The sequence below is a fragment of the Nuphar pumila genome, chromosome 9 (genome assembly GCF_984573655.1).
Source record: "Nuphar pumila chromosome 9, dmNupPumi1.hap1.1, whole genome shotgun sequence".
Taxonomy (NCBI): domain Eukaryota; kingdom Viridiplantae; phylum Streptophyta; class Magnoliopsida; order Nymphaeales; family Nymphaeaceae; genus Nuphar; species Nuphar pumila.
This window is the reverse complement of record NC_143257.1, coordinates 392,710-415,028: the sequence shown is the minus strand read 5'-3', so window position 1 is coordinate 415,028 and position 22,319 is coordinate 392,710. Positions and strand designations below refer to the sequence as shown.

General features: G+C 39.2%; 1 protein-coding gene across 1 annotated transcript; it reads left to right on the top strand.

The window, feature by feature from the left end:
• Window positions 1–10,071: 10,071 nt before the first annotated feature.
• Window positions 10,072–14,443, top strand: LOC149828107 (uncharacterized). The gene is made up of 3 exons (XM_090018112.1): window positions 10,072–10,928; window positions 11,256–11,625; window positions 14,372–14,443. Exons 1-3 carry the CDS (start codon window positions 10,072–10,074, stop codon window positions 14,441–14,443), a joined length of 1,299 nt encoding a protein of 432 aa, XP_089874238.1.
• The last annotated feature ends 7,876 nt before the right edge of the window (window positions 14,444–22,319 follow it).

The window sequence follows — 22,319 nt, the reverse complement described above, 5'->3', positions numbered from 1 at the left end:
TCAAAAACCCAAAAAATGGCAAAATTTTGAACATGCTTTGAAAGTTTATGGTGAATCAACTGCTATAGGCAGTTATAGGTCTATTCAATCATAAGTACAACTACCACCATCGATCTTGATATGGAAGAATTGAACTCATCAACACATGTTTCAGGTGACGAGACACCCATGAATAACCCACAAGCTAGCAATTTCCAACATGCCACAAATTGACTTTCAACTAAAGGAAAGCGCAAAGTTTGTAGTGATAATCAAATGGTGAAAATGCTAGGCAGCATTTTTCAGTATGTGAAGACCATTAACGATCAATCTCCTTGCACGATGATCAAATCGTGTAATGCTATATTGAAAGAAATGTTCAATAATGGTGAGATTACCGTGAACACATGCATGAGGGCATTGGACTTAATGATAGTCCCTAAAAATGTAGCTTTGTTCTAGAATATGGATTTAGAATGTCGGGTTAATTGGTTGGAACAAGTTATCACCCAATGTTTAGGTATGCATTTTCACAAGTCAACACTTATGTTGATTTATTGATATTGATCATTTTGTTAAATGTTTCTTCATTAAAATGTTGCATGTTATAACATTGTTACATATTCAATGTATATGTTTATTGCAATCATGTTATTCTTAATTGATTTTTGTCATGATATACATGTTTATTCAATCATGTTAAATATTGATAATGTTGAATGTTATTCATATATACTTCTTAGATTTTGTACATGCTACTAATGTTAAAACCTCAATGATTTTATTTTTATTTGCAAAAGTATAATGAACCCTAATCAAGAACTTATTTATTTACTCACTATGGTGGTATTGATCCTTTTGCTACGTAGTTTGAGAATGTGATGCAGGACAATAGTTCATGATTCTATATATAGCGGTCATGATTTTGTGCGTGATTGTTTGTTGGGTCATCGGCGCAATTGTTTTGACTTTTTACGCATGGAAAAAGACACTTACAATGCATTATGTAAAGCGCTTCATAGAAATGGATTATTGCAAGATGCCCATGATGTAGGTTTTGAAGAACAAGTTGCAGTTTTTTATTAACAATTGGTCACAATGAGCAAAATAGAGCAATGAAATATGTGTTTCACACTCAGGACAAATAATTAGCAAGTACTTTAATTTGGTTTTAAATGCATTACTTAGCATTGGTCATCGGTATATGGGCCGACACAGTAATGATACCTCAACAAAAATTGTGGAAGAATCAAGATTCTACCATATTTGAAGGTAACCGAGATTCTATACTTATAATGTATATATATATATATATATTGATTTACCTTTATTTCTTATAATAAGATTGCTTGGGGGCTATAGATGGAACACATATTCTTATAAATGTATCAAGGAGAGAACAAATGAGGTTTCGAAATAGAAAATGGTGGTTGTCACAAAATGTTCTCACTATGATGAGGTTTGACATGCGATTTCACTATATGCTTGCGGGGTGGGAAGGAAGTGCAACCGATGCAAAAGTATTGTATAGTGCACTTGATGCTCCTGACCAACCAATAGTAATACCCAGAGATAAGTAAATAACTATCATGTGCACAAATTACATTGATTATTGCATATAGACAAATAATTTTCATTAAATCATAAACCAAATGTGTGTATGTAGGCAAATATTATCTTGTAGATTCTGGATACCCAAATATTATTGGGTTTTTTACTCCACACAAAGGATTTCGCTACCATTTGTCAGAATTTAACACACCTGGTGCAAAGCCAATTGAAAAGGCAATAGAGTTATACAACCATAGACACTGCTCATTACGAACAACAGTTGAACGTGTTTTTGGTTTGCTTAAAGCACAATTTCCAATTTTAAAGTGCCAAATAAAATATTCAGTTCCCACTCAAGTTAAAATTGTTCATGCGACATGCATAATACATAATTTTATATTAGAAAATAACTCATATACCGAACAATTCATAATTGACAATGATGAAGATACGTCAGTTCCTAAATCTGAGGAAGAAAATTTCATAACAATAGTTACTCTTGGTTGAACAAGGACTTAAGAGATGCAATAACAACTCAAATGTGGAATGATTGGCCACACAGTCATATATTTCATGATTTTATTGCATGTTAGATAAGTTTCATAATTATAATGTAGAATGATTAGCAAAATTAGTGATTTGTTGGTTCTTAATGATCTTGTATATATTATATGGGTGTAACAGGAGGTGGAGCAACTAGAGATGCGTGAAAGAGCAACTACACGATGTTTGAGGAGATGCTGCATTTATTTTTCCATGATACTCTTCTTGATTTTGTATTTTTTCCTAGTATATTCAAGTTTTTTCATGCTGGAGTGATGAACACTTTTTGGGCCTTGGGTGGGTGGTTCACATAGTATGATACTCTCTCACATACTATTATACTCTCAGTTTGCACATTTTGGATTTATGATATTGTTGATATTTTAATAAATGAAATGTATGTATTTGAGAACACAGGTTAATTCTCGAATGAATGGAATGAACATGAATACAATAAGCATAGAAACTCATCTGGATTTTTCTGTGGGTTATTAACTTTAGCAAAAGCTAAACAAACTCTGTTCAAATCCAGTTCTATATTTTGATCAAGTGTTGGCTTTAGTCAGTTATTTTACAAACTTCCCGGTGAAAAATGTTAGCATTCATTAAATCACAATACATATTTAGCATTTTTTAATTTTTTGTACAAGTAGAATGATTTTTTTTTTCAACAAAGAACTTGTTTATGTCCTATCCATTTATTTCACACTGAATAATTGGAATGACTGTACACAAATAGCACTGTATCAAATTCAATGTCATTATGCATCTCAAAAAACTATAAATTAATATAATTAAGCAATATAAAACACCTTTTATAATACAAATGATATAATAAACAAAAAAGGGATAAGTTCTAAAAAAAATTCAACTTAAACACTAGTTTAAATTATTTAAAGGAGGCATACAATAAGATATTTGCTGCACTTGGATAACTTTTGGAGGAGATAATGCAAAACAATTTTGTATGAATCTTTCACTACCTGTTTGAATGGATTAGTCAGAGTTGGAAATTGAAAATAGACAGCCAATTCAATCCTAGTCTACTTTCTGCTTGTTTTAGAGTTAGTAGGAAACCTGAACATTTATGCAACTCAGAAGCAACCGTACTAAAGATCCACAAGCTGCACCAAGTTATTGTTCTAAACATAGTTAGAAGCAAAATAATATTAGTTGTTCTTTGTGCAAGGGTTGTCTCTGCATATCCGAGTACCACTAATAATGTAGCCACCAAATGCACTCATCTGCATAGCAGGGTGTGTCCTTGATGGCAGAACCTGCAAGAAAAATGAGAGTGAAAAAATTCACAGATTACTGAAGGAATCCAAAAAGAATGCAAAGAACCAACTTACACAAACTAATAGCAAAAATTAAAATCATTTTGGGAATTTTCAAGAAAGCACACTTGGTATTCACGTAGCCAAGGTTCAGAAATTTGCAAACCAACAACCATCTTTTCATAATACATATTGTGCATGCATGTTGCAAGAGGCTGCAACACAAAAAAAAAAAGTATAGTTGGGTATCATGTATGCTAGTGGTGTCAAATAGATAATTAGCATGATCAAGTTGTTGAACTACAAAGGGTTGTCTTGGTTTCTTTGACTGCCAAGGGTTCAACTGTAGGAGAATTTATATCCTATGAAACAGGCAGTAGAGGCCAAGAGAATGTGTAAATGACTTGACATGAGAATAGATAACTTAAAACAAAACGAATTTTAAGCCACACTTCTCTGCAACCACATTGCACAGAAAGAATTTAAACCTATCATATGAAGTCCAAGAAGTACTACACGATGGGTGGCATTGAGGACCTTTATACCATCCCTTAAACAAGCTATCAAGAGCTTATATGTAAAATATTTAAAAAAAAAACAAAACAAAACAGAAAGCATAATCCCATAGACATTGACATAGAAAATGACCAATCAATTTCTTTGTTAAAACAAAAGGAAACCATCACTTAATCTGAGAAAAATGAGCTGCTTTATTTTCATTCATCAAAATAGAACGTGTTCGTGCACATGTCCTGTCATTCACAGAGGCACATACTCTGCATCTATGCACATGCATCCATGTATTTTATATGTCACTCGCTTATGAACGAGTGCGCACTTGCATAAAAACAGAATATAACACGAGTGTAGTAAATTAGTTAAATTTTCACTTCTTTGAGAAAGAAACACGAGAACAATCTCCTCATGGATTGCAACTCAAGAAAAAAAATATGATCAAAACAAAATTTCCGAAGAAAAAAGATGCTCTCATAATTTTTGGTAACATGAAAAAACAAAGAATTTCAAAACAATAAAAGGAATTCATGGTACCAAGATTCTCCAGGTTTTTCTTTTTTCAACTTAAGAGACTTTCAATTTCTTAAATTATCACATTGGAATTATTATACCAAAGACGTGAGTATGGTTTTGTAGATACATATATAGTCCATAGGAATTCTGAATATAGTGGGCTTTAAGATTTAAAATTGAACAGACATGAGGTTAAACCTGTGTAACCAAGGAACCCTGACTGTAGAATAGGAAAAAAGAAAGCAAAGAAAAAACCTATGTAGTCAATTGCATCTGTGCTGCCAAACTGAGCACAACTCTCAGAGTATGATATAGCAGACCTAGAACTAGACCAATTGCTTGACTCTTCTTCCAAAACCTTTTCATTTTGAGGCTCATAATCACTAGTTCCATCTTCACCAATACTTATTCTCACCAATCTTTTACTAACTTTTCATGTGATTCCAAATTACATTCACATTCACCTTATGATTTTGAATCATATGATTTTCAATCACATAAGATGAAATCACATGCCATTTCAAATCAAATGAGATGCAAGCAAACAGGACCTTGGTGCTGATGTCTATGATTAAAAAAAAGGTAGAGTGAATAAGGAGAGCATGAAAGCCACTAAACTGTGTACTACTCACTTGTCCCGCAATTAGAGGTTTATGTCAGTTTCGAAGCTAAAGGCCATGATTGAAAATGAAAAAGAAAAAAAAAAGTAAAAAACTCATTAAAAAAATGTTACATATGAGAAGTTTTCATGTGAGGACTTCTTTCTATGAAAAATATTCTCCTGTTTGTGTGACGTGAGAAAATCTGGTTGGAGAAAAGTCATATTTGACTCTCATTGTATAAAGGATATGCTTTGAGGCTCCAAGTTTAGTGATTGGGAACCTCGAAACCAATATTAGCATTGTTGTAGGAGCATTTTGGGTACCACTTGGACATCATGTATGTAAAATTCTTCATTCCTTTTATTTTTCTTTTATTTTTTGGTTATTTGATAAGCAAATTGGGGATGACCCTCATGGGATTTGAAAATGTGACCTCTCTATTGTGTGCAGCTTTACCATTTGGCCTTTCATTGGATTTCTCATTATGGGCATATGCCATGTTTAGTAATTACCATTCCCATGAACCTTTAGGCCAACATTTCATTGGGGGTGCACAAATCAGATGCAATAACATTCAGTGTAGCTGTCCTCGGTGATTCATCAACTAAGTCATCGTCGGTGAATCATGACTCTCATCCAAAACAATTTGGGACCATGATTTTCATTGAAAAATGTTAGATCTTCAAGTTGCCAATTAAATTCGGGGCAAAAATCTAATTTGACATCCATATTCGAGTCAAAAAATCCATATTCAGGGCAAATATCCAATTCGAGATCCATATTTGGGGCAAAAATCCATATTTGAGGCAAATATCCAATTCAAGATCCATATTTAGGGCAAAAATTCAATTTGAGATCTATATTCGAAGCAAAAATTCATATTCGAGGCAAAAATCCCATTTGAGATCCATATTCTAGGCAAAAATCCAATTCCAAATCCATATTCTGGGCAAAAAATCATGATTTTAGATATAATTTCATAATTGAATCCATATCCGGGCAAAAACCATAATAAACTTGTTAAAACATGTAAAATGGTGGATGAATTGGGTCATACAATCCAAAACTAAGTGATTCGACCCATTATCCATGACTGTCCAAGTTGTATGCACATCATCATCAAACAACGGACATTTGGAACATAGCAATTGAGTACAGTCCAAACAAACGTTGGACTTAGATGAGTTGTTACGGAATGAACATAACTAATGTTTTGTTCCATCCTTTTTGCTGAACTCAAATACACAATACATTTTTCCAACTGATTCGAGGCATGTTTAACAGTGAGTGAGCTCTGAGAGGAAGCTAGTGCACTCTGTCTATAGTTCATTTGCATGCTTTTAGTTTCATATGGTATCAATAACAATAGTTGCCTTTTTCGAAGAACAAGGCAATTGTCGGATGGTTGGCTTTGTCTTCAAGTGGCTAAACCAAGATTTTGCCATGGGAACGAAATTAAGCAACATTTCACATTGCAGACTTGACCGGACTTGAGTTAGACCCAGAAAGAAAACCAAGCCTAGGTCAATTAAATCTCCGGTTGATTAAGTCTGCCATGGACTGTGTGTGTGCGCGCACATGCACATGACTATGAACAACATCATTATATGCTTATTTGAAGGGAAAGGTATATTGTTTTAATGAATTTTGACTAAAAATTTATAATTTAGGAGAAGTTTTATTAGCATCTAGTGGGGTTGCTCTCTCGAGCTCCACCAATGACTATGAAATACTTTCTTTTTTTCGAATAATGATCATGCTGGGGGAGTAGGCCCATGCTCAACAAAACTGGTATGTGTAGAAATATGTACCCTAGTCCAGAGGCAGTGCTGGGGGGGGGGGCAGGACTGGGCCCCGAAACAGTTAAATTTTTTTTTTTAAAGCCCAAACTATCACACCAAACTTTTTTTTTTTTGCTACACCCCTGTTTGCCACCCCCCCCCCCTTCACATGAATCCTAGCCACGCCACTACCCTAGTCAGGGAAAATCAAAACCTATGACTAGCATTTGGGGGTTTATCTTTCAATGATAGTCTCCCCCCATCTTGTATGGTATTGTATGCACAAAAAAACATAGATAATTAAATTAAATAAATCTAATTTAGCTAGTATTGCATAAACTCGTGAGTACAAGTGATGAAAATATAGAAGTATATAAAATACTTATACAACAAGTGCAAGGTAAAATAACCATTTTACTCCTTTGCACTTACGTATAACCCTTTTTTTAAATTTCCACTTTATGAAAGTTGTAGTAAAAATGAGTTTTCACTCTGACTTGCATAGTGCAATTCCAAAATTCATTTTCAACTTGCATAATACTACAGGTTGTGGTAAAGAAGTAAAAACCTCTGTTTTAACCACGACCTGCAACATGAAAGTTTTAGATATCCACCCTACTTGCACGGCCCGTGCAAGTTGGGGTAAAAACCTCATTTTTACTGACTTGCAATACACAAGTTAGGTAAAACAAAAGATATATAAATGAACTTTTAACATACTCAGTGCAAGGAATGTTTTACGCAATGCAAGTCATAATACTTGCATTGCGTAAAACATTCATTGCACAAGTATGGTAAAAGTTTATTTATATATCTTTTTTTTTACCTAACCTACCGCTAAGACATGTTGCAACAAGTTCCCATAAAAGTTGAGTGCAGAAGCAGCGGCGGTGGTTATATGGCTAGATGGCAGCTTCCCAGCAAATTAAAGAAGCACCGTGATGAAGTCACTTCTATAATGGGATGCTAAAACTTATAAAGTAGTCTATAAAAAAGAAGTTACACATGCTTCAAGAGCATGAAGTGCAAGCTGAAAAGATTAGAGTCTGCCCAATTCACTACAATATTTACAGTTGGTAATGGCAGCGAGGGGCAGTCACTATTTATTGTAATTTGGTGACTGCCCAAAGCCGTCTCCCTTAGTCAAACACTTACCTCAGGAAAACAGGAAGCCCGCTTTAGTTTTCAAAACTTTCATCCTTTCCTCTCTATGTTTCCCTTCCCTTGATAACTTCTAGAAACAAATCTCATGCCTCTATCCCTTTTATTCTTTGACAACTCATCTATAAGAGTTGGTGGTCCTTGAGGAGGAGAAGGCAAAACCTCTCTCTCTGCAAATTTTTTTATGTTTCAAAAGGAGCCGATCTGATATATTAGACCTTGTTTCTTGCCGCTGGGGCTGCAGTTGGAGCTCGGCTTGTGCTTGGGTTCGGTGTCAACATCTATACGGTACCCTGAAGTCTGCTCTCTCTCTCTCTCTCTCTCTCTCTTACGGGTTGTCGCTGAGATCAGAGATAGCCCACGCAGCCTAGCTGAACTCCCCGTTCCAGTCCTGGAGGAGCAGTTTCGCGTCTCCAACATTCAGATTGGCCTTCCACCTTCCCTGCAAAGGTCTCGTTGAAGGAGACGGTAAGTCTCTCCCTCTCTCTCTCTCTCTCTCTCTCTCTCTCTTTTTGCTGAGGATGAGAGACAAGTCATGGGGGCACGATCGTTTTTGGAGTATCTCATGTCGTCGTTCGGTTTCTCGCAACAGAGAGGCTCTCCGAGAGTTGGTGGATGGGATTAATGCTTGGGCCTTGGCGGTGTCGCTCTGTAAGTGGGGGGCTCCCGTTAGGGTCCCTTTCAGGTTGTCTCAGGGATTCTTCACATCATTAGCCGGGTTCCTGGTCTGCGGCGTGCGTCGACGAGCGTTTGATTTAGCTGACGTTCGGGGGTTTGTTAAGTCCCTTCGCAGAGAAGCTCTTGAAGACAATGGGATTCAGGGGTCGCTCAGTGCTCCTTTTTTTCGACCGTGCTCTAACAAGGATGTACTAGAGGGGTGAAAGTTGGTTAGGCCGACGTGGCAACCATCTTGTTGTAACCTTAGGCGACGGGCCGGGCAAAGCCGGGAGACTGGTGGTGTAATGTGTGTTCCAATCACAATTTTTGTTCGAGAGTTTTTTGTCATAGGTGTGGCTCAGATAGTTCGAGAATTCGACGTATTGTTTGTCTAGCCGGTGAGTCTCGTATGTCGAAAACTTCACCACAGGCCAGGCAACGGGTACCTGCTACTTGTAAACCTGGTGTATCTTTCTGTGATGTGGCGCAAGTGTGTGCTTTGGAGGCAGGCACCTCTCCATTTTCAGCGGTTAAGATCGGATCGCTCTGGGTACCGTTGAAGATTTTTGATGCCGTATGTTCGTTCCGCAAGGCCGATCGTTCACCGCAGTTCTTTCGCTCGTATATCGGAGCAGCCATCGAGAAGTGTCCTTATCAGTCGGCTAGCAGTCACATTCGCCCTAACGAGTTAATGAGAACGCCTGTTCTCGGGATGGAGTGTGGGTCAACTTGCATGGAGAAACTTTTGGGCTATGTTCGTACATCCATCGTACGTTCATCTGGTTTGCCTCCTCGATTATTGAGTTGCCAGCACAATCTTGCTTCCGAGAGGTGTGCTGCATCTATCGACCATGATGGATCCGGGGATCGTTCTTTTTTTGATGATCGTGGAATCTTTTGTTCTACTGATTCTACCCGTCGTATCTTGTCGAGATTCCTACCCCATAAAGGCATCCTGGTTTGCATGGGGTCTACCCCGATGTATTATTTTGGTTTTACCTGCGTGGTCTCGATTTCTCCTTGCATGTCACAACCAACTCAATTTTTGTGTTCAACGGACTGCCTGCCCGATCAAGACGGGGGTTGTCCCGTGGAGGTTCTCGGAGCACCTGTTCAGGGGGTCTCAGAGGTCTCTTGCTCGCAACCTGTGCATCCACAACCTTGCTCAGATTTGTTTCATTCGGAGTGTGGGGCACAGGGGGTCGAGGACAGGTTCGTCATTTGGGGTATGTCCTTCGTCGAGGCTGCGCGGGCATTAGGAGTGCAGATTTCTCCCGGGCAGCTTTCTTCGATCCAGCAGCAGATTATTCCTCGAGTACAATCGATGGACAAGGTTGCAAATAGCCTTCGTAGAGCGAAATCATTGGCCCGTTCGCAAGCCCAGTTTCAAGAAGATGGATCAAGCTCAGTGCGACGCTCAGTTAGGCAAAGGCGCACTAGGGTGCTCCCTGATTTCTTATCATGAAGATGTGTATTTGGAATATTAGGGGCATGAATTGCTCTCGTAAGCGATTGCTTTTAGCAAACTGGATTAGATATGAAAGTCCGGACATCGTTGCAATTTGTGAAACCAAAATGGAAGATATTTCGTTATCAGTGGCGTCTTACTTATGGAGAGGTGCATCATATGCTTTTAAACCGGCCGTTGGGTTTGCTGGAGGCATCTTGCTTCTTTGGAAAGCTTCTCTTAAGGCGACAATAGTGGATATTGGTCTCTATTCCATCTCTCTTTGTGCAAACGTGTTACCGTCGCTACAAGATGTCGTCTTCACCTTTGTGTATGGTCCTGTTGTGTCGTCCTCGCGACCAACTTTCTGGGCTGAATTGGACCGAGTTTTGGTTACCTTTGGAGCTCTTCAGTGCTTAGGAGGAGATTTCAATTGCCTATTGTCTACGCAGGATTCTAGTCTACCGGTTCTTCTCAACTCCTCTATTAGGGGGTTTCAGGAGTTTGTTCAGCGGAACCAGTTGTACTCGGTACTTCATGTGGGGGAGCAATTCTCGTGGTCAAATATGAGGTCTCGCCCTTGCTTACGGATACTAGATCATGTTTTTCTCTCGCCAGATCTATTTCACGCAGTACCGGATGTCACTGCCTGCCTGATGCCGCGGACCATGTCCGATCATGGACAACTAATTGTTTCTTGGGGCGCAGGCTTTAAAGCGTGTCGCAGGTTCTCCTTTGAGGAATGGTGGGTTCGTGTGCCAGACTTTCAGCAGCTGGTTGGTCAATCGTGGGCTCAACCGGTCTCAGGATCTTGGGTGGCCATCCGCATCCATGCAAAGCTTCTTCGTCTTCGGCATCGTATTAAGGAATGGATCAGCGTTAACAACCTGAACAAGTTTAGGTTCATCGGTCAGTGGGAAGCTGAGCTCTCCTCCTTGGCCCAACGTCAGGTCGATCTTGTTGGTGTGCCGGAGGGTCAAGGTCTTCAATTGTAGGAGCGTATCGTTGCCCTCTCTGCTCTCGTTGTAGAATGGAGAGCGCGAGATGAGCTTAGATGGAAATTGAGGGCCAGAGTTGCATGGTTGGCAAATGGTGATGATAATACACGATTTTTTCATATGAATGCATCAAATAAGTACAGAAAGAACAGGTTCCTCTCGATCGAGATCGATGGATGCCAGTTTGATCAACATAATTGTCTGCCAGCTATTACTTCTTATTTCTCCAGGCTGTATTCGACTGACGTAGGCGTTGGGGAGGTCATCGACGATATGGGGTATAAGCGGTTGGCGGCAAACCAATATGTTCCTCTGCAGTCTAGATTCACCGAAGCTGAGATTTCAGATGCTATTAGCAGCCTCTCAGGATGGAAGGCCCCAGGCATTGATGGTTTTCACGTAGACTTCTTCAAAGCTTTTTGGCCAATTGTTAAAGCCGACCTGGTCCAGTTGTTCGATGAATTTTATCGTAATGCCAGGCTGCCTAAACCATACCATGTGGCAGTCATTTCTTTGATTCCTAAAAGGCAAGGGGTGTCAGACATATCCAACTTCAGGCTGATTTCGGTGATGGCCGCTTTGTATCGCATTATATCTAAGGTGTTGGCTAACCAGTTGCGCGCTGTCATTGATCAACTTGTCTCTCCGAATCAGGGGGCTTTTATTCCAGGTCGAAGTGTGCAAGGGTCATTTATTTGTGCAACTGAGCTTCTTCACTCTTTACAGTCGACTGGAGCACTGTACTTCTTGTTAAAATTGGATTTTCATAAGGCTTATGATAGTCTGGCATGGGATTTTTTGTTTGAATCTCTAACAAATATGGGGTTCGGCAACCGGTTTATTGCATGGGTTAAGGAGCTGGTCACGAAATCAGTGTCGTCGATGTGCATCAACGGAATGAGAGGGGGAAAATTCAAGTTGGCTAGAGGCGTGCGACAGGGTTGTCCCCTAGCCCCCATCCTTTTTAATATTGCGGCAGAGGGTTTACCTATTCTCATGAAAAGGGCAGAACAAACAGGCTTCTTGAATCCGTTGGGCATTCCTGGTTTTGTTGGTCACACAATTCAATATGCAGATGATACTTTAATATTTGGTCATGCGAATGTTAATCAAATGTCTAGGTTGTGCTTCATTATTAAAATATTCGTTGCAATTTCTGGCCTTCGCCTGAACGAGAGCAAGTGCGCTCTGGTCTTACTCAATGCTGACCCTCTCCTCCAATCGGTTGCTGCAAGGATCTTTAACTGCCCGATATCCGACCTTCCTGTTAATTTCTTGGGTCTATCATTGCACTCGTTGCAGCCGTCGAGAACTTCGTCTTGGACGTCTACTATAGAGCGGGTGCAAGGGAGATTGCAGTCTTGGAAGGCCCGATATTTATCCTTTGCGGGACGATTGACGCTCATTCGCCATGTTTTGGACAGATTACCAGATTTTCGTATGAGCATGTCCATTATACCGACGACAGTAGAACGAACGATTAACCGTTTGCTTTCGCACTTTCTTTGGTCTGGGAATGCGTCTCAAAAAAAGTACCCACTTGTTTCTTGGCAGCAGATCGTTCTCCCGAAGCAGCGAGGCGGCTTGGAGATTCCAGCTCTGAGAAAGAGGAGCATCGTGTTAGTCTTGAAGTGGGCTTGAGTCGCTTCCACATCTCCATATTCTTGGGCTACGTTTGTTAGGGGAAAATATGGTAGTTTACCTGACTCCCTTCTTTCGACGCCCATTTCAGTGTGTCATTCGTCCATCTGGTTGGAGTGGCGGAAAACACTTCGCTCCTTCAGTGACAGGGATCTTAGGCCTGGCCATGGCCGCTCGTGGCTTCATTGGTCCATGGCGAGCGGAGATAGGTTCTCAATTAAGCAAGTTTACTATTCCTTGTTGCCATCCGGGATGGATTGGTTTTCCATTGATTGTATATGGGGTAAGGGGCCCGCTCCAAGGGCAAAGGCATTGGCGTGGTTAGTGGCTCTGGATCGTGTTCAAACCTAGATTAATGTCAGGAAACGGGGGCTTCAGTTTCCAAGCATGTGTGTTCTTTGCGAGAAGGCGGTAGAGAACACGACTCACCTATTTTGGTTTTGCCCGGTAGTATTAGACCTATTCTTTTAAACTTGGGGTGCACCGCCGGTTCAAACGCGTTCGAGTTCTGTTATTCGGGACCTCTTGTTTGGTCCCATGAGTTTACGAAACAAAAAAAAAGGGAGATTATTGTGGCAGGTATGGTTGTTTTCAGCATGGTGGGTGATATGGACCGAAAGAAACGATATCTTTTTCAGGGGCATCAAATTCAATTTTGGAAGGCTACGTCAGCGGGTTATGTTTGATGTGTATCTGACTCTTAAATTACATAGTAGAGATGGGGGTTTGGATCTACTTGTACTCTGAACTGTGCACAGTCACCATCTAGATGGTGGCTGTCTTACTCTTATGTTCCTCTCTCATCCAATATTCGGTTGGATGTATTTTGGTAATGTTGAATGATAAATGTTCTTCTCTCTCTCTCTCTCTCTCCTCTTTTTTCTTCTCTGACCTACTCATCCGTTTTCTTCTTGTGGATTAGCTATGCTCACATGGATTTGTTCTCGTCATGTGGGTCGGCCCTAGTGCCCTAGTATTCTTGACTGGACCAATTCTTTTGTCCCGTGAAGTTGGATAACTCGGCATTTTCTTTAAATGCTTTAATGCGGTTCCTTTTTGGTGTATAATGTCACACCTTTGCTCATCAAAAGGAGATAATAGCGATGGGGTTCATAATTGGTTTCTCGAGTGTAGGCATATTTTATTATAAAATTTGCATTCAGTTCATAGAGTCTAAATGTTTTCTTTTTTTTTGGAAGATAAAGCACGTCTTTTCAATTTTTTTCTCATCGATGAGTACTGGCGATGACTTTTGCCCTCGCCAACATTCCTTTTTTTTTCTTTGGTTTAGATGAGATCAGTGGTGACGACTTTGGCAATCACCAATTTTAATTGTAGTTACAACCAGGGCCATCACAGTAAGTAATGGCTATGCCATTTACCGCGATTGCCCAGTTAGAAATGGTGACCGGCTTGACCATTTTTCGCAATGGCTCAGAGCCATCGTTGTTTGGTATTTCTGGTATAATGATTATTCGTGCATGCAAGGAAACTAAAGACACAAACTCAAAGATTCAAGTTATCCTCCAACTTTTTCTTCTTTCTCTCTCTCATGGTCGCCTCTAGCATCTGGCAGGGAGCTGACTATTTCTTTAAGTTTGCGGTCAATCATGCAGGAGGTATCCTTATCTTGGGAAAACAATTTTTAAATTTATCTCAGCTGGATGTGGGTCTTTTCTCTCTATCTGTTGCTTTCAATTTGCAGGCAGTTGGTAGAAGGATAGTGATTTTTATTGTTTATAACCTTAATCTTACCGCCATGAGGCCCGCATTTTAGGATGATTTGGATAGGGTTGTCATTTTCAGCGCAGATTGTCACCTTCTTATGGGGGATTTTAATTGTTTGCTATTTATTCATGACTCTAATAACCTCGTTATTCTTAATCCCTCTATGTGAGGTTTCCAAGACTTTGTTCATCGACATTTTCTCTACCCTATTCCTTTAACCGAGGAGCGCTTCTCTTGGTCGAATAGGCGGTCTCGTCCGTGATGTAGGGTCCTTGATAGGGTCTTTGTCACCCCTAATTTATTGAACCTCATTCCCGACGTTAAGTGTGTGTTGTTTGCTCCCTCTATCTCGGATCATGGGCAGATCATCACTCATTGGGGGGATGACTTTCAACCCACCAGGAGCTTTGCCTTTGAAAAATGGTGACTTCAGGAGCCAGATTTTTTCTCAGTTATTGCTAATTCTTGGAACAAACCTGTTGATGAGCATTGGGCGACGCTCCGGGTTCAAAATAAGCTTTCTCGTCTAGCTAAGGATATCAAAGTTTGGCTTCATAGTCATAATGTGAAGAAATTTCAGCAAATGGCCGCATGGGATCAGAAGATTTCTATGTTGTATCAGTCTATGTCATCTCCTGACTCTCATTCTGATTTGCAACTTCTCAGTCTCCAGGCCAGATCCTTAGAATTAACTATGCTCTTGAAAAGTTGGAGGGTCAAAGAGAAAATTCATTGGAAGCAAAGGTCTAGGGTAAAATGGCTTGCGGCTGGTGATGGCAACACTAAATTTTTTCACTCATATGCTTCTCATCGTCATAGGAGGAAGGCCATTTCTTATATCTCCATTGGGGTTGTTTCCTATCTCAATCAACACGTTAATCTGACAGTCTCGCTATATTTTAAGGATTTATATTCTGCTTCGTTAACTGTGGAGGGTGTCTTTGGTAATGTCCTAGTTGGGTCAATTCAGCCAGAGCAAGCCAGATCTATGCAAAGAAGGTTCTTTGACGATGAGATTTTTAGGGCCATTAAGGATCTGTCGGGTTGGAAAGTGCCTAGCATTGACAAGTTTCATGTCAACTTTTTTAGAATCTTTTGGGACTGTGTTAAATCAGACATGGTGAGTATGTTTGATGAGTTCTATCGTAACTCTAGATTGCCTTATCATTTTCATGTTGCTATTATTTTGCTTATTCCGAAAGAGGATGAGGCCACTGATATTTCACAATTCCGCCCTATCTCAGTTATGAGTGTTCTCTATCGAATGTTTGCCAAGGTTTTGGCGAATAGACTGAAATCGATGGCTAACCAGATTTTTTCAGACTCTCAGTTCGCCTTTATCCGTAATAAGAGGGTTCAACACTCGTTCATCATGGCGTCCGAGGTTGTTCATTCCTTGCAGCATAGCGGTCAACCTTACTTTGTCCTTAAATTAGACTTTCATAAAGCTTTTGACTTTGTGCATTGGCCATTCTTATTTCAAATGTTAGCAAATTTTGGTATTGGTCATCGTTTTTCTGGTTGGGTGCGGGAGCTGATCTCAAATGCCCAGACCATGTTAAATATCAATGGTGTTAGAGGAGACTGGTTCAAGCTGGGGCGGGGTTTGCGACAAGGGTGCCCCTTCTCACCTCTGTTGTTCAATGTTGTTGCTGAGGGTCTTGTAGTCTTGCTTAAGCGGGCTGCGGTATCGTGTTTCATTGATCCTTTGCAGGTTTCAGACTTCTTGGGTCATATTCTTACTTATGCTGATGATATGGTCATTTTTGGTCGTGCAAATGTTCTGCAGATGCTTAGGTTCAAGCTTATCATTCAGTTCTTTCTCTCCCTATCTGGGCTTTCTCTAAATGAGACCAAATGTTCTATTACCACGTTCAATGTTCATGCCAATATGCTTGCAGCTGGAAAGAGAATTTTTAATTGCACTATTTCTGGCATGCCTATTATGTACATGGGCTTGCCGTTACAAGTGAAACACTTCTCTTCTGCTGCTTGGGCTCCGACACTTCAAAAAGTGAAGCGTAAATTGCTTTCGTAGCAATCGTCTTATCTCTCCATCATCGGTCGTCTAACCTTAGTCAGACATGTTCTTTCAATTATTCCAGAATTTTTCATGTCTATGTTTGTGATGCCTGTGGGAGTAGAGAAGCAGCTGACGCGTTTGCTGGTAGGTTTTCTATGGTCTGGGTGTCAACTCAAGGGTAAGCGTCACTTGATTGGTTGGCGTTCAGTGGTCTTATCTCGGTGTATGGCTGGTTTAGGCATTCCTGCGCCCAGACTACGTAGCATTGCTCCTCGTTCTCGAGTCCTGTCGTGGTTAATTTTGCACGATAGGATACAGACCCACAGTAATTTAAAGAAGTGGGGCATTCAGCTCCCAAGTTGGTGCGTGCTTTGTCAAGCTGCAGAAGAATCTACGCTTCACTTGTTCTGGTCTTGCCCAATATTTGTGGAACTCTTTAGCAGGACCTGGAGGCATCCGGAAGTGTTTGTTAAGGAGGAGTCTTTTGCACTAGATCTGATCTTGGGCTCAATTTGTATTAGGCGTAGCACGAGGTGGAGGTTCATTTAGCGAACGTGGTTGCTTACTTCTTGGTGGTTTGTTTCGATGGCATGAAACAATGCTCATTTTCATCAAATTCCGGTTAACATTCAAAACCTGGTGCATAAAATCTTGGTAGATGTTTATGCGATCTTGCGTATGCATCTTAGTGATCTTTCGCTCCCTCCTGCTGACGCTACCTCTCTTTTGCCGCAATCTGGGCAAGCGGCTCCGGTGTGAGCCCGTTTTATCTGTCTGATGTTTTTTTTCTCTTTTGCTTTCTTTATTTGTTTTGATTTTGCTCTTGTTCAGTTCATGGGTTCAACATTTTGTTGATCTTCATGAGTGGTAATGTTGAATTTTTTTCGTCTCTCTCTCTCTCTCTCTCTCTCTCTCTCTCTCTCTCTCTCTCTCTCTCTCTCTCTTTATCATATAATCTAAGCTATGAGAATCAGCAAAAAAAAAACCATAAATAAAATTTCAAGGTTACTATATCTCTTTGTGAGTGTCAAAAAATCAACATTGTTCCAGTTTGGCACACACGGTGGGACATTGGTTAACCTTTCATTGCTCTCAAAGAGCGGCTACCATGGTGGAGAGAAACAAGAGACCTAGATCAAGTTAGTGTTTGCAAGTCAACTAAATAACAATGAAATATGATGGATTTTGACAAAAGATTAGGTTGAACTGGATCTGAATTTTATTGTAGAAGATACTAGATCTCTATAGGTAAGTCAACTGCTCCCCTTGATCCAAGCTTTAGCATGCAAATCGACATACCTCATATGTGAATTCTATAAGAAAATTGAGCTTAATGGTGTAGAGACATCATAAAGACTCATAAAAATCTAAAATACACAAGTATGGGAATCATTAGACAACTCAACACTTAAATTAAATAAAATATAAAGTAAGTGTAAAAAATCAAGTCTCACATCAAGCTTAAGTAGCCCTTTCTACGATGATGACAAGCACCATGACAGACAAACAAAGCTTCGTCTAAGCATATGCTCCAAAGACAAGTGGGACAAGGATCTAGATCTAGGGCTCTTGGGTTCAGGCTCCAATAGGACATGAATATGGGTGCACTAGGGTATAGTGAATTTAGTAGAGTATGAGTTTTGAAGTACTTAAATCTTAGATGTTGGACTTGGGAGATAAGACCTCTATTTATAGGTGCAAGACAAGGTCTTAGACCAAGGTTTGGAGGATTTTGGGCCAAAAGAATCATATCCAGGTACCATTCTAATTACTTTGTGACTTAATATGATTGTTGATCTAGCTTAGGGGCTAAGATTTATGGATGTAGTAGTCCAAGGGAACTAAGTTAAGGTTTTAGAAAAGATTTAGGCAAGTTTTAGGGTTTTTGATAAGTTTTCATGTTTACAACTTCTTCCAAATGAAGATTGGGTCCAAAACGAAAGGTTTTGAGCCTAGCGATACTCTGCCAACTTGATAGCAACCTATGGTGCCATTTGAGCTTAGACGGTGTGGATCTCCAAATTTTGAAAATCAAAAGTGGGTTATTCGAAAAAGAATTTGAATTAAAAACTTTTGGATATGAATATAAGATACAAGAGTTGAGGGATCCGCTCTTCAAGTTGTGTATCTTTTTTCCTCCACCAAGAAGGGATTAGCTGTAGCAAGAGCTCAAAATCTTAAATGGCTGAAATATAGTTTACAAAGGAGATTGTACCTTATACATAAACTTGACGATGTAAGCCACTGTCAAGGCTCAAAAAGGACGTGAAAACACAAGCAATTTAACATTAGAAAAATCCACACTTGAAATAATGAGATAATAAATAAAAAAGAACACAAAAGAGTCAAATATCACTTCGGGCTTAGATAGCCCTTTTCTATGACATAAACTAGCATAGGGAAACTTTAACAACACTTTGGCTAGGTGTGGACTTCGAGAGGTTAAGTGAGACAAGGGATCTAGATACTAAATTAGGCTAAGTGAGTTCAACTAGTTGGGCCTACCTAAGCAGGGGTATTGGGCTCTAGAAAGCTTAGGTAAGTAGTGAATGCAAGAGGGTATCAATGCTCCTAGATCTCAAATGTTAGATGTTTTAGCTCGGCGCCACAACTCAGCTCGGTTAAGGTCTGGTTTGGCCTGGTTCAATTGTATAATTAAGTCATGTACACATGCTCACACGTTATTAGAATCTTACAGGTATATTTTTTTATGTATTGGATATAATATTTGAATATTGGATCTTGTTTTTGGATACTTTAACTAGATATTGGAAATCAGATCTCTGTCAGATCTGAACCCAATTTGGTTAAAAACGAAAGAGTTGTGCTATAATTTTGTTGCATTGATCATTAAATGCATATTCTGTGTGGGTTCAGCTACCTAGTTTGGTGTTAAGTTGAGGGTACGGGTCCATAATTTCTATAATCAGTATCTGAGGATGCTTTGTGAGGGGTCCACTGACCTCAACAAGTGGTATCATAGACAAGTTGAGTATCTTGATAGATACATCGCCTCTGCTTAATGGTGATGTTCTGAAGTAGGATAATGGTGGCACTTACATTGAGCAGTATTGAGAAGTTAATTAAAAGTATGGTTACATAAAGTCCTGGATGGAATCATACTTACGGAGTCAAGATCTTTGGAACATTGTGTTGGCAATGAGACTACCGTGCCTACTGTACGAAAGGCAACGAACAAATGAAAAATTAAAGCGGGTAAGACATTTTTTGCCATTAAGGCCTCCATTCAGAAAGAGTTGTTGGAGAATATATATATATATATATATATATATATATATATATATATATATATATATATATATATATATATATATATATATATATATATAAAAGAGAAGCTTGAGACTTATTTGCAATGTTATTCTCACAAACAAATGATGCTTCCATTATAGTGGCTTGAAAATGAGATCAGCATGCTCACACAAGTTAACATATCCATATCCCAATATTTTATGAAAGCTAAGACTATCTATAACGAGATATCTCAGATTGTCCCCATGAGAAGAATTATTATTAGAGAATTAAGGCCTGATCATTTATAGCAACAAATGATGTTCAGTTACAGTTGCTTGAAAATGAGATCGACATATTTACACAACGTATATCGATATCTCAAAATTTTATGAAAGTTGAGAATATTTCTATTGAGATATATCATATTGATCCCAAATCTAAGATTAGTGATGCCTACATGAGAAGCATTCTTATTAAAGGATTAAGACCCGAGTATAGTAGATTTATACACTACAAGGATGAGGGTCAATATTTCAGCGAGAAAAAATCTTGTCACTATTGATAAAACAATAATGGTGTAATTTGTGTTCCCGCTATTAGCTTCATCAATAACCATGAGCCATGAATCTTGTTCTCGCTATTAGCTTCATCAATAACGATGAGCCATGAATCTTGCTGCTATTGATAAAACATTAACGGTGTGATTTTTATTTTCGCTATTAGCTTCATCAATAAAGATGAACCATGAATCTCATAGTAATTATTCTACTATGATCATGAATCACATTGCTATTAGCTTCATTAATATCGATAAACTGAATATCTCTTGAAATGTCTTGCTTTGTACACATATCTTTGTTAAAGACATATATATAACGGTGAGATTCTTTGGTCGTTAGATATTATCATTAAAACACTTTAATGGCTATATGCATAACGGCAAGATATAGCTCTCGTCGTTATAGAGTGACGTCAGTGTTATTAAAAATATACCTCAAGACGCAAAAATGTGTCTCACCTTGAGGTGAGGGCTCTATCTCGTTGTTATTAATCTTTAACGGCAATATCTAACGGTCAAAGAAGTTCACCGTTATAAATCAATAACGGCGAGATTTTGCTCTCGCCCTTATAGAGTGATGTCTATAAAAAAAAAAGCACGGCCTCGTAAAAACTTTTTTCTCGGGGGGCACATTCCTTCAATTTTTAAGAAGCCCATAAACCTAATAAAATGACTTTGCAGATGAACCAAGGAAAAGAAGAAATGACAAAAGATCCACATGAATAAACCCTAACCCCAAATTCCTCCCATCCTCAGTTCCTTCCTCCTCTCTCCTCCGCCACTACCACCAACACCTCCTCTATCGCCACACCGCTACTAACTCCGGCAACTGCAGCCCATCTCTGACGTGGATGAGCTCTCTGTCCAGAACCACTACATGCACCCAATTCAACATCTAGGTTCTGATTTAAAAATGGTTCTGGCTCTATATTCAGATTTAGTATGGATATCATAATAGAATCCAATATTAAGAGGTTCGATTTGCGGTAAAACAGGTCTAATTATATTGAATTCATGTAAAATAGGTAAATTGGGTTAGGTATGACTCGCCCTTGACCTAATCCCAAACGTATTAATTTACTCGGACATGACGTGGATCTAGCTGGACTTAACTATATTTGTTCCAATACATCTAGTCTTTGGTGCAAGTACTCATAAGGGCAACTTGTTTTGACTCAACATGACGTAACATAGTCCATTTGCGAGACATCCACCCTCGGATCATGTTGTTTTGATAAAAATTATGTTTTTTAAGTCATAAAAATTTGGTATTTTTATGGCGGTTGATTTTTGAATCACCAAAAAAACATGCACATACGTTATATTCTAATGATTCAAAAGTTGATCCCCACCGAACAGACCATATAGATTATATTTGTAAGGTTAGATTTGCTTAAAAAAAAAAACAAAGGCAATCAGATATTACTTGTTTCTAGGGCTATCAACAAGTTAGATTTATATCGGGTACCTAAACACGAATCCCTAGGTATGAGCACGAAAAATGCTGACCGGAATAATATTCTGGTTGACATGAGCCTGACCCAAGCAATATGCAGGCTGGGTCTGGAATATGATTTTTTACTAAGTACCCAACTCAGCTTTTTTTTTAGGTTCCTGACCCAAGTATTTTTATATGTATTTTTAATAAACTAATGTTCTGAAATTATGTGGGTCTGAGTGTTGGATTACATTTTCATGACCTAACAAAACCCAAACCAGGTTCTTTGTTATTTGGGCATGTTTAGATATACCCTATTGGTTGGCACCGGACCCATTGACAACTTTACTTGTTTCAACTCATTGATACTATCACTAGACTTTTTTTTTTTTTTTTGTTTAAAGGCAAGCTGGGTTTAGGCTGACCCCACCAGTTACTATTAGACGAACTTGCAACGTTGACGTACACTGACAGCTCTTACCAACCACGTGAAGACTCGTTGACTCACACTAGAGACTTATCCACGCAAAGATTTAGATACATGTTATCCAGTTTGATAATATGGGTCAGAACTCTGATCATTTGTATCCCTACCTAATACCCAAGTCTAAAATCCTAAGCTCCAGAGCACCACTTGAGAGTCGAGTCAG

What these genes read in the sequence shown, in the direction of transcription:
- LOC149828107 (XM_090018112.1), top strand. Translation starts at nt 10,072, where the DNA reads ATGAATTGCTCTCGTAAGCGATTGCTTTTAGCAAACTGGATTAGATAT. An exon ending in AACAACCTGAACAAGTTTAG is followed by an intron (nt 10,929 to 11,255) that starts GTTCATCGGTCA and finishes TTATTTCTCCAG; the next exon opens with GCTGTATTCGACTGACGTAG. An exon ending in TGTATCGCATTATATCTAAG is followed by an intron (nt 11,626 to 14,371) that starts GTGTTGGCTAAC and finishes TTCAATTTGCAG; the next exon opens with GCAGTTGGTAGAAGGATAGT.